Genomic DNA, 14,205 nt, shown 5'->3' with positions numbered 1-14,205 from the left:
CCATTCTGGGCTGCTGCTTGTAGCGCAGTCATTCCATACTTTGCTGCTGGGGCATTGACATCTGCACCGGCGGCCAGAAGGACCTGGACCAGCTCCATGTCGCCTTTCTCAGCTGCTGCTTGTAGCGCAGTCGTTCCACACTTTGCTGCTGGGGCATTGACATCTGCACCGGCGTCCAGAAGGACTCGGGCCAGCTCCCGATTTCCTTTCGTTATAACGTGGTAAAGTGGTGTACCGTATTCGGCCCATACGCTCGGGTCTGCACCAGCCCTGAGAAGGATCTCAACAATGCCTGTATCTTCAGCTTTTACAGCGGCTGCGAATAGATTTTCCACGAATGCTTTCATAGTGACTGTCTTTATGGACAGTAGAGATTGAAGAAGTGGTCTGTCTCTCTGATTTTGAAGATATTCGATCAACTTCGTAGAACCGTTGCCACTCAGGTTGTTAGATATCAAGTACATCGCGAGACTGAAATATTCAGCGGCTCTACCCAGGTAGAGGTACGGAGCGGTTTCCTTGGCTTGGAATTTTCCCTCGATTTGTTCCGGCACAGTAGCACGAAGATAAGAATGGACACTCCGAATCGTTGTACCATGACGAGTGATAGTGGTGTTAGGGATTGAGGTAGCCAGAACCGACATTATCTCTCTTGACATTGATGAGCTGTTGTTTGAGATTCCATGTAGCGGATCGCCTAATATGGAGACAAGAGCCTGAGCAGAGGCAGCTAGATTGGGGTAAGATGTGACTAATCTAGTGTCAGTCTATCCCTTAAGCAGCTAGAATCCGTGGCATAAGCACCTTCAGGATCAATATGGCTTTGGAACTGGAACCACGGAAGATTTTCCAACAGATAATTGTCCGTTGACAGGGCTGGAGGCGTGCAGATGTAAACCTCTTCCGGTGTCTTTGGGCTCGGTGCTGCGAAGGTGAGTATCTCAAGTCATGTACAAGAGGGTTGTGAAGAGTACCTTGGCCGTAACGTTCTTGCACCGTGGGCCAGTCATGTCGTGAAGTCTCCTTGCGAATTTTGTCCCCTTTGATCAAAATACTGTCAACGTACAAGTCACTCTTCTTGCCCCTTCGTCTTCGGTTCTCGATACGGCGACGTATAGCCCTCCAGTCAGAGCTTTTCAGGTGTTCGCGGAGCTTCCATTTCTTGAATTGGCGCTCGTATTGTGCTTTGCTGTTGACAGATTTAGCTAAACAGGTTCTCTTGCAAGCCATATAACAATACCTTGCCTGGAAGTTGTATGTGTTCTTCATGTAGTCCATGACGTCTCTCAGCGACATTTTCTCCGTCAAAAAGAGCCGTCGCATAATGTCCTTGTGTGTTTCCCATGCGTTCTCCATGGCTTCCTCATGTATCGGTGAAATCGAGGAAGACGATTGTGGACACAGGAACCGTCCCTTAGTGTTTATCGAGTAGAGATATCGACGTCTTTATATGTTGAGACGGCCGGATCAGATGTCGGAACCTTGCGCCCTGTCTGAGTTAGCGTTCAACACGGCTCGTTACCGAAAACCATGCACTTTCCATTGGTCGAAACCAAAACCTTCTTGCAGAAGCTAGGTTTGTGGATTGTCACGGAAATAGCCCGATGGCGCTAGTTGGGCCAAAAGGAAGGGCTTGTGATTGGTAGGAACCAAAACCCTCTTGCAGCACGCCGCACTGTCCAACACAGCAAAACCTCATTTGGCACATAAGGCCTGCGCGCCGATTGGTGAGTTCCAAAATCCTGATGTCAGGGTTATTTTTCGTTAGGATGAGGGTGGTGATGTTGGTGGGGTTTCTGCCAAGCCTGTGGACTCCACTGATAAAAACAACCACAAGTACATGACCTGTCAGTATTGGCGAGATCCAAAACCTGCGACCCTTTGCTCTGGTCAGTTCCTTGAACACTTTGTGACCATGCCATCCCATGAAGCCCATAAAGACCTCTTGGGCCAGATGAAAGAAAATGGTTCGAATCCAGAGCTCTGAAAGAATTCATCTTCCAGGAACACGCTCAATTGTTCGACTGAGATCTAGCAATGTCCTCCTCAGTTCCTCAAATCATATCGGCTGCTGGAAGCCTTATCACCCCTGTAGCTATTCTTGCTGGGGCAGCCCTTACAGTCTGGCTGACCAAGATGTGGAATAAGAGTCAGACGGTTTCCCTTGAATCTTCCTCGCTCAACATATACTGACTGAAATTAAGACCACAATGACACGCCTCCGCACTATCCTCAACAATACCATCCACCATACCATCAACCAATCCATCAGGCATACAATCGGGCATACCATCAAGCATACCATCAGCCATACCATCCGCCATATAATCATCCGTACCATCAGCCATACTCTCATCCTCAGCAACACCACAGTGGGTAACGAAGTGATCGGGTTATCATAGAGTAGATGTGGTACATAGTTCCGTTTTTATCTCTGGCGGTATGGTAACATAGCCCGGTGTAAGACGAAGCACAGGGATTGGGAAGGTGTCTCAAGCATCCTTGGAAAAGGTCGAAATGAGCAAGCTCTAGGGTTCTGATGCTATCATCGTGTTCCAAAAGCGGGTAAGCGTCGGCCGGAATTGACGTAGCAAGTGGCGAACCAGACATAGTTGAATCCGTCGGCTACTACCGAATGGATTAGAAGCACACCAGTTGAGATACAGGATTTTGGGCGGGAATGACTTTCGAACACTGAGCAGTTTGAAAATGGTGACAATGGTGCTTCGAAGGCGGAGAAAATATGCGGAGGCGAAGGAGATGAACCGACGAGCCCTAGCAAGAAAAGTTATCTGGCCGTAGTGCTTCGATATCCACGAATCATCAATGAGCAGCTCTGGAGGGAACGAGAAGGACACTCACCAACAGAATCTGCTTCACTCTTCGCTCAGCACGATTCACGCACTTGATGTCATACTCGTCTTCTGCACCTTCTCGAGCTTTCTCTGCTGAAAGCAGATGTCTCCAGTGCCAAGTTCACGAGCTAGGATCTTTCTCAGCTTATCCTTGGTGGTCACCACCGCCCATTCGAACAAGCGAGCATCGCTCAAGGTTTTCTCACTACTGCCTAGTACTCACGATGACTTCCTGAGCGTCTCAACGTATCCCTTGTCCAATAAGGAAGGCTTGGGAGCGAGATCGACTGAACGTGAAGAAACAGGCGAATATTGGGCCAGGACGGGATGCTTAGTAGCTATCTTCCACAACGACGATGCCTTATGGCAACAACATATGAGGCACTTCCAGCCTCACGTGCAGACCTTGACATCGTGGGATGCGAACCCGCCGTACGCTCCGGGGGCACATTCCCTCTCATTCATATGTTGTTCCGTTGCTGTGTCTCAGAAGCTCGGAACATGCTTTGCCCTTCATTTGGGGGACGAGGAGTTGCCTCGGCCGATGACGTGACCTTGTGATATCATCCTGGTCATAGTCTTTGTAGAAAGCGATTTTCACTTTCTAGCTTTGTCGTGCTTTTGTTTCATTTCATCAATTTTCTCTGCTAGAGCAGCTAGTGACGACTGGAGACTCCAAGCTTGTCTGAATCGCTGTTGCTGGGTTTATAGAGTGTAAATACGTACATGGAACCTTACTCTTCGAGATTCTGTCTCACCACTAGTTCCCGTTTCCCAATGTCTTACCAGTTGCCTCTTGGACTTAGGGCTCCAGCATCGTCAGGAGAACATTCAGGCTGCTCCCGCTGGACGACATCTCTTCCCCGAGGTCGATGTGCTCTCGACGTGGGGGAAGATAGTTTAGGGAGTGGGCTGGATTCTGAAGAACCTGAGCCAACGGGGTGAATTGGACACACAGAGAGATATTCTTGGACCGACAGCGACAATTGGACATGATCTGACAGCCAGCTGTGCTGAGGAGATGCAGATGTGGGAGTCCTTAACTAGGGGACGTAGATACAGGGACCGGGCCTGATGTGCGTGAAGGTTGAGAGAGGATAGATTGATACTCCAAGCAGTACGCTGTTGCAGACGGGGGTGGTATGATTGTGCTGGAGGGCAAGGCCTCACGATGGTTCTGAATATTTCTGCAATCCATCACTCTTCTCTCAAGATAATCCTCAAGAATACCGCTGGTGGTGATGGTGCATCATTTCGTAGGCAAATCCCGGAGCCAACGGAGGTGTGCATTGCGTAGTTTAAATGGACGACTTTTTGGGGAGATAAGTGTGACGTGAGAATCGCGGTGAGTACAGTATGGAAATTGCTTGGGTGCAGGTTTGATAGACAACAAGCAGGGCAGATCGCGAGCACGTAAGGCCCAACATGTCGGCTGGGGAAGGTTCCTCGCGCCCGATATGAGTTTGGTTCATTGGCTTGGAAATGATGAAGACAGGGAACCGGGAAGTCTGGGCCGATCGCGGCGCCGAGGCCACACCTCAGAAAGCCTCGTGCACCCCTTCGCATTCGTACGAAAACCACCCACGTCGACTTCTGCGGCTTTTCTGCATGGTATACACCCGATCCGGACGAAGCCGACATCAGCACGTTCGACTTCAGACTACCTGGTGACTGGGGGAGTCCTTTCGGTGCCTGAAGTCCTGGCAGTCCTCGGATGTTTCATATGTCCGCTTTCGAGCCATTTGAGTCTCGAGGTGGAGGCTTCCACAGAGATATTACTCGACCTTCTGAGCTTAGCGAATGCAAGACCTCTTTCGGTCATCCTATCGTCACTTTAGCAGGCCAAGATATTACAACCCTGGCGAATTTAAAGCGTGTGCCCTCCATTATGGAGTTATTTTTCATTCCCTAAAACCAGCCATGATCGAATGATTTTCCTATCAACTCACTCAGCCTTCCGCAGTGTCTTAGAAGCACCCTCGGGACGATATCATGCGTTTTGCATGCCTGGGAAGTTGCTGTGATGTCATAAGGTGTGGCTATGGTAACTGCAAACCTGCTCGAAATGACTGAAGCAGCTGCCACCATCGGACTGATCGCATCGATTGCATCCCTCGTCGAACTGAGTGCTAAAATTGTGTCGCGAGACACGGTCCTTCTGTGTCTCCGGATGGGAACACGATTGGTGGGTGTCATAGCATCTTCAAACCCGGAGTCATGGGGTAGGCGGATGCCTTCTTTAAGTATGAGAGCTTCTATTGGTTGGTCATGTACCAAATTCGGCGATTAAGGCCGTGTTAGAACCAAACCGGCTGCAGGGAACTTTGTGCGTTGACCACTCAGGGACCAGCGGGACATTTCATTCTGCTGCCGAATGTAGCCTGGCAGCTCGCATCGGGCACTACACCACCTTAGCTGTCCAGTATAGCCATGGCTTGTCCATTGGGATACAACCTGGAGTCATTCTGCAGTGGTATTACCTGATGCTAAGTAGACTGTTCCCGAAACCGCTGTATGGTACAATGTCCTCCTGATCCTGTAGATAAGATTTGAGCTCACTCTATTTTGTCTTCGCCTCCTCTTTCAGTTTCTTCTCCAACATATCCAAGCCTGACATCTTTTTCACCACAAAATCCAGGAAGCCAACGGGAAGGAACGTGAGAATGAGCCAGGCCTTAGTAGCACTGTCGCCCCGCCATACCTGCACGGGCAGACTACGCTTAGATAGGTCTTTAACGACGCGACGAGCCCATTGGTCTGTAGACATTTGAGTGACGCCGAGGTCACCACCAAGAACGGACTCAATCTTCTCTCGGGCCGGGGCGTAAATAGAGGACTCTGACAGCACTGGCTGGATGCGCGAGGCCGAGTTTTCGAAGAAGCGCGACTTGACACCTCCGGTCTTGAGTTCGACAACCTTAATCCCAAACGGCTGAAGTTCCAGCCGCATATTCTCCGTGATTGCGGCCGCTGCGGCCTTCGAGGCGTTATATGGCGCCTGCCAGGGGAGGTAGAAAACGCTGCTCACCGAGGTATTATTGGCTATGAGGGCGCCGTCTTTGGCGTTGCGAAGGAGAGGGAGAAAATGCTGCGTGGTCCGGATTATCGAGCACACGTTGAGGTCGAAGAGATCCTGGATTTGGGGAATCGAGGCCTCCACGACAGGAGCATTATAACCACCACCGGCGTTATTGACCAGGACGTCGAGCGAGCCACCAGTTAAGACGGATACTTCTTGTACACAGGCCTTGATAGATTCATCGGAAAGGACGTCGAGGGAGAGTATCTTGATTCCGAGCGGTCTGAGAGAGGCGGTCTTGGAGGGATTCCTAGCAGTAGCGAACACGCGGTCGCCATGGTTATGGAAGGCCACTGCCAGATACGCTCCCAGGCCCCCGTCAGAGCAGCCAGTGATGAGGACGGTTCGTGGCATGGCTTGTTCTGGAGCCGGATGGTTCTGTAGCGAATCTGTCGCGATTGTTGCGATGGATGGTCGAGCTGCTGAAGTGCCTGCGGAGAGGCAACCCCTTCAATATATCTTTTACCTCAAGCGTAGGAGAACCTGGCAGAATTGGTAGCAACGGGTTGCAAACGGTGGTCTTTCTCCCTCTAGGTAAAGCGCGGCGGGCGAAGCCGGCGACGCTGCTTTTGAGAAAGACTACTATTTTATTGGATAAGCCTAGCACTTCCATGGGCACGACGAGGGTCGACGGAGAACAGTCGTTCACATATGGATCCGCTGGGTGGAGCAATGCCAATGTCGCACATCGGCGCCAAGGCAGCATGACCCTCTTCCCCTCAAAAGGGGTGGGCCAAGAGAGCCCTCGTATATTTAAACTTTTGCAGACAGATGAAAATTCCCCCGATCCTCAAGAAGCGCTTACAAAGGGGACCTAACGGCGGCTACCCCATATTCCAGGAGATGTCACTTATCTATGAAACTGGCCTGGTCTCAGGTCTTTGAGGTACCTGGTGTGAGTGAACGCACGGCCGTGTATTCCACAACTTCTATTCGATCTGTGACTGCATGGGATCTCTACCAGGGAAAAAAAAAAAAGAAAAAATATCCTGCAGGTTTCAGTCCGGCAGGGGCTAGGAAAAGATGCCATCATGGGAACTATGACGGCGTTAATCGGAGTAAGATGTAGAGCCTCCTTTTGGATTACAGCCGTCAAGAACCTAACCAACAGTGATTGATGCGCTAGGCAGAACAGAGAGCAAGAGGCATTATGGGAGGAAGACAAGTTGCGAGAGAACCTAGTAGGATACAGAGTGTAACTTCCCCCCTCCGACTCATCCACATGAAGATGTAATGCCTCCATCAACTTCAGCCTTGCGAGCATTTCCCCAACTCCCTTTCTTTTTTCGGCCTCAATTCAAACTCTTCAGCCTCATTACACTACACAATGGCAGTATCACGAACAACATACCTCATCACAGGCGCGAACCGGGGGATTGGCCGTGGACTCGCAGACCTTTTCCTCTCCCGGCCCAACACAGCCTTAATCGCACTGTTTCGCGACCCCGAGGACGAGACGAGCAAGTCCCTCGCCGCCTCAGCATTCGCTGACAACACCGCCGTCATCGTCCTACCTTACGAGGCCCAAAATCCCGATTCAGCAGCGTCCGCACTCGACACGGCCCAGAAATCCCACACATGGCACGGCCCTACCGTCGACGTCACGCCGGAAGCCATCAATCAACACATTGCGATTAACACGATCGCGCCTCTCCTCTCGTTCCGCGCGTGTTTACCTCTTTTACAAGTCCCATCTCCGTCTCGCTCGGGGCCTGCAAAATTCATCGCCATCTCCTCCGAGATCGGGTCCACGACAAACCAGCCAAAGCTCTCCCATGCGCGCAGCTTACCGTATGGACTCAGCAAAGCGGCGCTGAACCACACGTTTCGCAAGCTGAGCACAGAGTATCCCAACATGGTGGTGGAGATGTTAACCCCGGGTCCGGTATTGACGGATCTGATGCGCGAACTTCGCGGAATGTTTGATCAGGTGGTCAAAGAGAATCCGAAGCTGCTAGAGCGCTTTCAGCCGATTGATAAAGTGTGTAAGGGGTTGATGGAGTGCATTGATAATGCGAGCTTGAGTTTCGGGGAGAATGGGAGCGTGACCGGGACCAGTGGTGGATTCAGGGACTGGAAGGGGGATGTTATTCCTTGGTGAGCCAAAGTACCACAACAAAGCATGCGGAGTGATAAGGAAAGACAACACATGTAGGCTCGAGAATGATGGGGTGAGGGATCGAGGGAAAGGGAGCTTGCTAGAGAATGCCATCGGTCGTGCCTCGATTCAGCCGGGCGAATACATTTCTGGAACAAACAACCACAGTTCATACACAACCAAACCATTGAAAACTGAAAGGTAACAATCGAAAGTGACACTTGTCCCTGGGTAACAAGCACATAATCTTCAAACATAACTTCCCATACCGGTGGGTACATAAAATCCTGCTCTCTTGAAGAAGAAAATTAGAAGCAGATGCCTTAGCTTCAACCATATCTAACGCTTTCCCATCTTCTATAAATATGCAGGTTGTTAGAAATCTTAGTCTTTCGAAAATGCCGCAAACACTAAAATCCCCGCTCATTATGTTGTACATCGAATGTTGCAGCAGGTGTAGGAAGGAGAGTGAACTTGAAGAGTATCGTAAATAGGCAGAGGTCGTTCCGGGGATTTTAAGAGCATGTCCTGATGTTATTCTGAATGCATCTCGTTTCGGCTGATGTAGCTATAAGATGTGCTGTAGCTTTGCGTCCAATTCGCATGAATCGTCGCCCAAAGCGTTCCACTCACTGGCTTCAGTTGCAAAGATCTTGGTGCCTAGAGAGGTCGGAGTCCTTCTCAGCTTGTTGAGTGACTTTTGAGATACGTGGGCTCGTCAATGTAAACTCTCATGGAGCAGTAGTCGAGCACATGTAGGTTCAATATCGTAGCATCGTGACAATCGTGATGGAAATCTTGGTTCGAATCATCGATCCACTTGCCATTGAGGCTCGTCGCATTCTCCTCGGGCTTTCTTGAATTCCTCTATGCGTTCCATCATCCATCCTGAGGTGGTTTCTAGATCTCCTCCAACCGCGTGACCTAGTTTGATAGAATAGTTCAATTTGCAAGTTCCAGGATGCCAGGTCCACTGTACGCAATCATGATCATCTTCACAAGCTTCGCGGCAATGTTCAACAGATCTGGTGGCTCTTTTTTGAATCTTGGTAAGGCTGGTCCATAAGTCTTGTTTTTCTTCATCACTCTTCCAATCCCAATCATTATCTTCATTGATATGATCCTCAGTAGGTTTCGTGAATGTCTGGTCACCAGAGAGGTTGTTCCAATCGGACCTCGTGTCATCAATGTGAGGCTGAACAAAATACTCAAAAGCATCACGATAAAGGTATGGCTCAGAACCAGGACCTCGACGGTCCCAAGTTTTGTTGATCCATTCCTTCTCGAACTGCCATAGAGCGTCAACTTCATATGCCTTCGCATGATGCCAGGTGATGGCTGGTGTACACCACAAACGATCAGACCAACCTAGGGCAGAAGGCGGATCGACCTGGAACATCGGCCAGGCACCACTGACACCAACACCAGCTTGACTCATAGCAACTCCAAGCATGACATCTCCACAGCAAATCGTCGAGGTCTCCTTTTCCCAATCGGCAATCTTCTCGGGGCTTCTGATCTCTTCGAACTTCTGGACCGCGCCACGGGACAAAAGGTAGCCCGTTCCACCCTGGGCAAAAGCCGTAGGGCCATGCCAGTAGATACAGCCGGCATATAGTGGTTCGTCTGGATCCATATGATCGAGCAGGAGTAGCAGGTTTGTCCAACCCAAGTATGTGTCTGCATCAATGGTAATATACCACTCTGCATCGGGGTATCTCGTGTAGGCCTTGTGCAGCATGGGAATGTTCTTCCATTTGTCCAAATTCCAAGCTTTATCCGATCCGAGCACACTCACATCACCATGGGCCGCGTAGGCAGCATGGATGCTGTTATAGAATTGAAAGTCCTCGTGATTTTCTTTATACTCCGTCCCGATCTCATCCAATGCATCGTGGATGTGAAAGTCTCCCAACTCTTGCTCCATGTCGGAGAAAATCATAAAGTTAGGAGCACATTCGGCAAGAGTGAGAATTTGCTCAGGGATCCGAGCAAATACCTCGGTGGCACCAGTCTTGACAATCACAACAACTTTATCTGCGCCCGGCAATTGACGACATGCTGGAACATTATAGTCCACGGCCGGTGTGAGAATGGATGAGGCGGTGACCGAAGCAGAAGCAAGGGTGTACGCAGAGCCAGAGGCGGAGGCAAAGGCGGAGGAGGAAGCGGAGACGGAGGTAGATTCGAGGGAGTCAACAAATTCGGTCAACGCTGGGACGAAACCAGTATCTTCCAAGCCATAATCATGGTCGAGGTCGACATCGGCAGTATCATCGGAGCCCGCTGAACTGCCACTTTTCCACCAAGTGTTCGAAGACGAAAGACTGAAATCGGGTTGGTCTGGGGTTGGTATGTAGTAGGATCGAAACAGAATGAGTGACAGTAGGATAAAGAAGATGATGATCAGTCTCACAGGCCCCAGGCCACGAGGCAAAGAGAGAGGCATTGTCTCTTATCGAGACTCAAAGCTGGCGAGCGAGAGGATAGAAAGGAGCGTGGAGGTGCACATGGCTGACCGTCGCCTGTTGTATGTATGTCTGGATTGACGAGACAAGGGGATGAGATGAGGGATGAATTAAACCTGATGATCCAAGGCGGGCCAGTGTACCGAGGGCTTATCTGCCACCTGCGCACCGCTATCTTTTTCCACCCAATCCACCACTCCCAGCTCCGGCTCGCCACCAATCAATCAGCTATTTAAATTCATGCTGTGCCTCGGAAACCGAGTTTGTCTGGAGCTGTCTCCATTTTCTCTCGATCTATCCCCTATCTTGGTCGCCAATCGGTCCCAACACGGGATGCCCACCATTTACCCACTGGTTCCTTACATTGGCCCTGCGCTTGTACCTGCAGGAAAAAAGGGGACACATCCGACGAGCGGGTCACACCAGTGTCGCCATTTTCCAGCCTCAACGGTGATCGGTGAATATTTTCATTCTCGAAGATTGATATTGTGTCATCTCTGTCATCCACCAAACCTTTTCGGGGCATATCCAGCGTCTGAAATTTGATCAATTACACATCCTTCTTCTCCCTTTACGGTCACCGGCAATGGCTCTAGTACATTGGGCGTCGATCCTTGTGCGATGGCGTGCTCCTCGATGGCTACTGTTTTCAGCGCCCACAAGTCTTTTAACACTGCGGATACATGACAATCGGGGGGAGCAGCGAATTCACTCAAAAGCATCAAGCAAAGACATTATATTTCCGTCTCCTGGCAGTTTAGATGATGTGATCTCGGGGCTGACTGACAGGCAGCTTAGAATTCGCTTTTAGGGGCTAGTGACCGACTCCCTTCAATCACGCCATTATTCGACTCCACGAGAATCACAACTTATGCCAGTCACTCATTTACGACAGCTGACCGAGTTGATATTCCATATCCATCAAGCTTGATTCGTGAAATATGAGACAACAATCAGTAATCTTCAAGATGAAAGATTCAAAGGTGTGTTCTTCATGTGACCCCGCCAAGTGTCCTTACCCACTCTGTCGGTAAGCGAACACGAATTCTAGAAATATGTGATCAAACTAAACGACCACAAAATCTGCACAACCAGACATCCGTTGCAATGAATACCGAATATGACCAGTGTCCCAGATACTCGGACTTGATTCTGAATTGTGTTTCTTTGGGAAGCCAATATGTGTTTGGCCTCAAAAAATCGCTGAGAAATTTCCTTTCAGGTCCGAGTTGCTGGCATGGCATTGGGGGAGGCCCACTCTCTCGGTAAGTCGGCCGTTGGTATGCTTGCATATCAACTGGACGTCGGGTGTTTGATCGCAAAACAGAATCTCGAAACAAACGGTGCTCAAGATGGATCTCACCAGCTTGGACGCCACCTTGTACTCTTGACAATCACAGAAGTTACAGGTGTGATTCTCCCTTGTTGAACCCCGAGGAGATCCGACGTCCTGACACGCAAGCATGACTTCTGAAATCTTTCTTCATCGCTTCCCCTCCCACAATTTCTGATATTGAGCCGCGGATCAACTTTATGCTGTAGACGTTTCGGGTTCACGCCCCAAGGTTGCTTAAGTAAAGTCTGCAAGGAGGGGTCCAAACCTAAAAGTAGAGCTAACGCCTCAGAAATTGGAGCCACCACTCTCGCCAGATGTCTGCCACACTGAGAACTGTTGCCCATCAAAGTTGAGCTTCCCCTACGGCTCGACTGACTTAGGATGCACCATTCCTCTCGAAGCTCATGATGTGGTTCTTTCCATGGCCACAGCCCCGCGAACCGCAAGTTACATACCAGCTGACACGGGGAATTCCTTTTCGCCAAACGACCAGATCAAACACCTCCCTCGAAGCTTGGGTGGTGCTGGTGGACGTCGCTTCACATGGACTGCGGACCCAGGTAGGGGGGATGGGGTCAAGTAAATAGACATCTATACAAGGAGAAGAAAAATGTCTGACGGTCTCCTTCCGGTATCGTTCTTCGTCCACGGGCTTGGCTCAACCCGGACAGCACCCAGCAGATAAGCTCTCCTCGTGATACTCCAGCGCCAGCTCAAACTGATGGAGTCGACGATGACGGGGTGTGTCGGGTGAAGGACTTTCTGCTCGCTGACCTACTTCTGCCCGTATGCAGAAGGACGCAGATCTTTTTCTACAATCATGACCGACTTTGGAACCCGGTGGGAAATATGTTGTATCACATTCGGGAGGAATTCACCATACTGAGGAGGTATGATATATCACGGGAAATTCCTTGTTTCCATCAATTTTTGTGGATCCACCAATCCATTGAATTCCATGGTTCTCCATTGAACAGCCTTGCACAGTCCATACAAGCATCTCACCGTCGGCATGGCCGCTCCCGCCCTTTCTCCTTCTCTCAGGGCTTCACCGAGAATGTTTTCATATTCGATGAATCTTTTCTTTCGTCGGTCCTGCAACATGCTCGGAGCACAGAATATCTCTATCGGATCACACTCCACCATGGATTCGACCAGGGATTCGGGCAAGTCCACATTCGCGGCAGCCATGGCAGCAGCTCGAATTTCATTCATCGCGGGCCTGACCAGTAAGTTCAGTGGGTTCATGGGATCCGAATCTTGAGACGCAAGTCGAAATCGTGAGGTGTCTAGATCGGTCAAGGCACATATCGGGTTCCAGACAGCATTGTACATGAGTTTCCTCCATCGTACAAATTGCACGTCCGACTGATAAGAGCATTGGACTTTTCCCGAGGCCGAATAGATCCTCACAAATTCTTCTGCAGCAGCTATGTGCTTTTGTGCGCCAATGCTGTCTGACAGAAATGGGCCAATGAACAGTCTATCGACATCGTTTTCAAGGATGTGCCCGGGACTCAATTCGTCGGCACCCATGAGCGATACGCCGGAGAGACAAATGTTGGTGGGAAATGCCTTCAAGAGAGGCTTTTCGATGTTGAGGCCATTCTGAATCAAGACAATTACCGAGTGTCCAGGGGTGACGGCTGGCTTGATCAAGTCGACTAGTGTAGGTGGCACATCTGGAATATTCTTCGTGGTGCAGATGATATAGTCGAACGGTTTGATCGACGAGTCTGATGATAGGTCTGGGACGTTGTTGAGGACCTCTGTTGGTCTCCAACCTTTGAATTCCCCATGGTCGCAGGAATCAATTGTGAATCCCTTTTCCTTAACGACTGAATAGTTGGATCTCAGGATGGCTGTGACCGAGGCTAGACCCCCCCGTTCCAGGTTCAAGGCTGTCATGGTTCCGATCCCTCCTGCCCCCACGAGGAGGACCCTGGCTTTCTCCGACATGATGAGGATGATTGTCTTGAAGCCCGTGCTCTTGATGAACACCAATATCAACTGAACGAGAAGGAAAATATACGAGGGATGATTCTTATGTGTGTGTCTGGCCATTCCTGGTCTCGACCTTTTTATTTGTTGGATCTGAGATGTGATAGGGCGCGGTCAGCCAGGGCGGTACGGGTTCGACCATCAATGACAGATCGCTGTATTCCACGCGTTGGAGATGCCCGCAAGTCTTTGCTCCCATCATTGGCTTCTTTCCTCACATCATCCGTACCGACGGAACACCTCATATATATACACTCATCATTTAAACCCGAGAAGTTCCCAATTTCAGATACTTTGTCCTCTATTCTATTACTTGACGCCCATGATTCTATCTGTTATCATCACCTAAAGGAACAATTTCCTTGCAC

At 50.0% G+C, this 14,205-nt stretch overlaps 6 protein-coding genes across 6 annotated transcripts in view; 1 reads left to right on the top strand and 5 right to left on the bottom strand.

Moving 5' to 3' along the window:
• Window positions 1-644, bottom strand: part of Z518_07731 (uncharacterized protein) — a gene marked incomplete at both ends in the record, with an annotated part of 2,468 nt that extends 1,824 nt beyond the window's left edge. The window contains one exon of the mRNA XM_013415859.1: window positions 68-644. Coding sequence (XP_013271313.1) covers window positions 68-644 — 577 coding nt within the window. The remainder of the gene's footprint in view (window positions 1-67) is intronic.
• Window positions 645-774: 130 nt separating this feature from the next.
• Window positions 775-1,356, bottom strand: Z518_07730 (uncharacterized protein; the record flags this gene model as incomplete). The annotated part of the gene is made up of 2 exons (XM_013415858.1): window positions 775-1,189; window positions 1,241-1,356. The coding sequence occupies 2 exons, from the start codon at window positions 1,354-1,356 to the stop codon at window positions 775-777; spliced, it is 531 nt and encodes a 176-aa protein (XP_013271312.1).
• Window positions 1,357-5,415: 4,059 nt separating this feature from the next.
• Window positions 5,416-6,288, bottom strand: Z518_07729 (uncharacterized protein; the record flags this gene model as incomplete). Its single annotated transcript, XM_013415857.1, has 1 exon — window positions 5,416-6,288. The coding sequence occupies one exon, from the start codon at window positions 6,286-6,288 to the stop codon at window positions 5,416-5,418; it is 873 nt and encodes a 290-aa protein (XP_013271311.1).
• Window positions 6,289-7,261: 973 nt separating this feature from the next.
• Z518_07728 (uncharacterized protein) lies at window positions 7,262-8,035 on the top strand (the record flags this gene model as incomplete). The annotated part of the gene is made up of 1 exon (XM_013415856.1): window positions 7,262-8,035. The coding sequence occupies one exon, from the start codon at window positions 7,262-7,264 to the stop codon at window positions 8,033-8,035; it is 774 nt and encodes a 257-aa protein (XP_013271310.1).
• Window positions 8,036-8,840: 805 nt separating this feature from the next.
• Window positions 8,841-10,481, bottom strand: Z518_07727 (uncharacterized protein; the record flags this gene model as incomplete). The annotated part of the gene is made up of 1 exon (XM_013415855.1): window positions 8,841-10,481. The coding sequence occupies one exon, from the start codon at window positions 10,479-10,481 to the stop codon at window positions 8,841-8,843; it is 1,641 nt and encodes a 546-aa protein (XP_013271309.1).
• A 2,255-nt stretch (window positions 10,482-12,736) lies between these two features.
• Z518_07726 (uncharacterized protein) lies at window positions 12,737-13,795 on the bottom strand (the record flags this gene model as incomplete). The annotated part of the gene is made up of 1 exon (XM_013415854.1): window positions 12,737-13,795. One exon carries the CDS (start codon window positions 13,793-13,795, stop codon window positions 12,737-12,739), a length of 1,059 nt encoding a protein of 352 aa, XP_013271308.1.
• Window positions 13,796-14,205: the final 410 nt, after the last annotated feature.

This window comes from Rhinocladiella mackenziei (assembly GCF_000835555.1).
Source record: "Rhinocladiella mackenziei CBS 650.93 unplaced genomic scaffold supercont1.5, whole genome shotgun sequence".
NCBI classification, from domain to species: domain Eukaryota; kingdom Fungi; phylum Ascomycota; class Eurotiomycetes; order Chaetothyriales; family Herpotrichiellaceae; genus Rhinocladiella; species Rhinocladiella mackenziei.
This window is presented reverse-complemented; position numbering and strand designations above follow the sequence as displayed.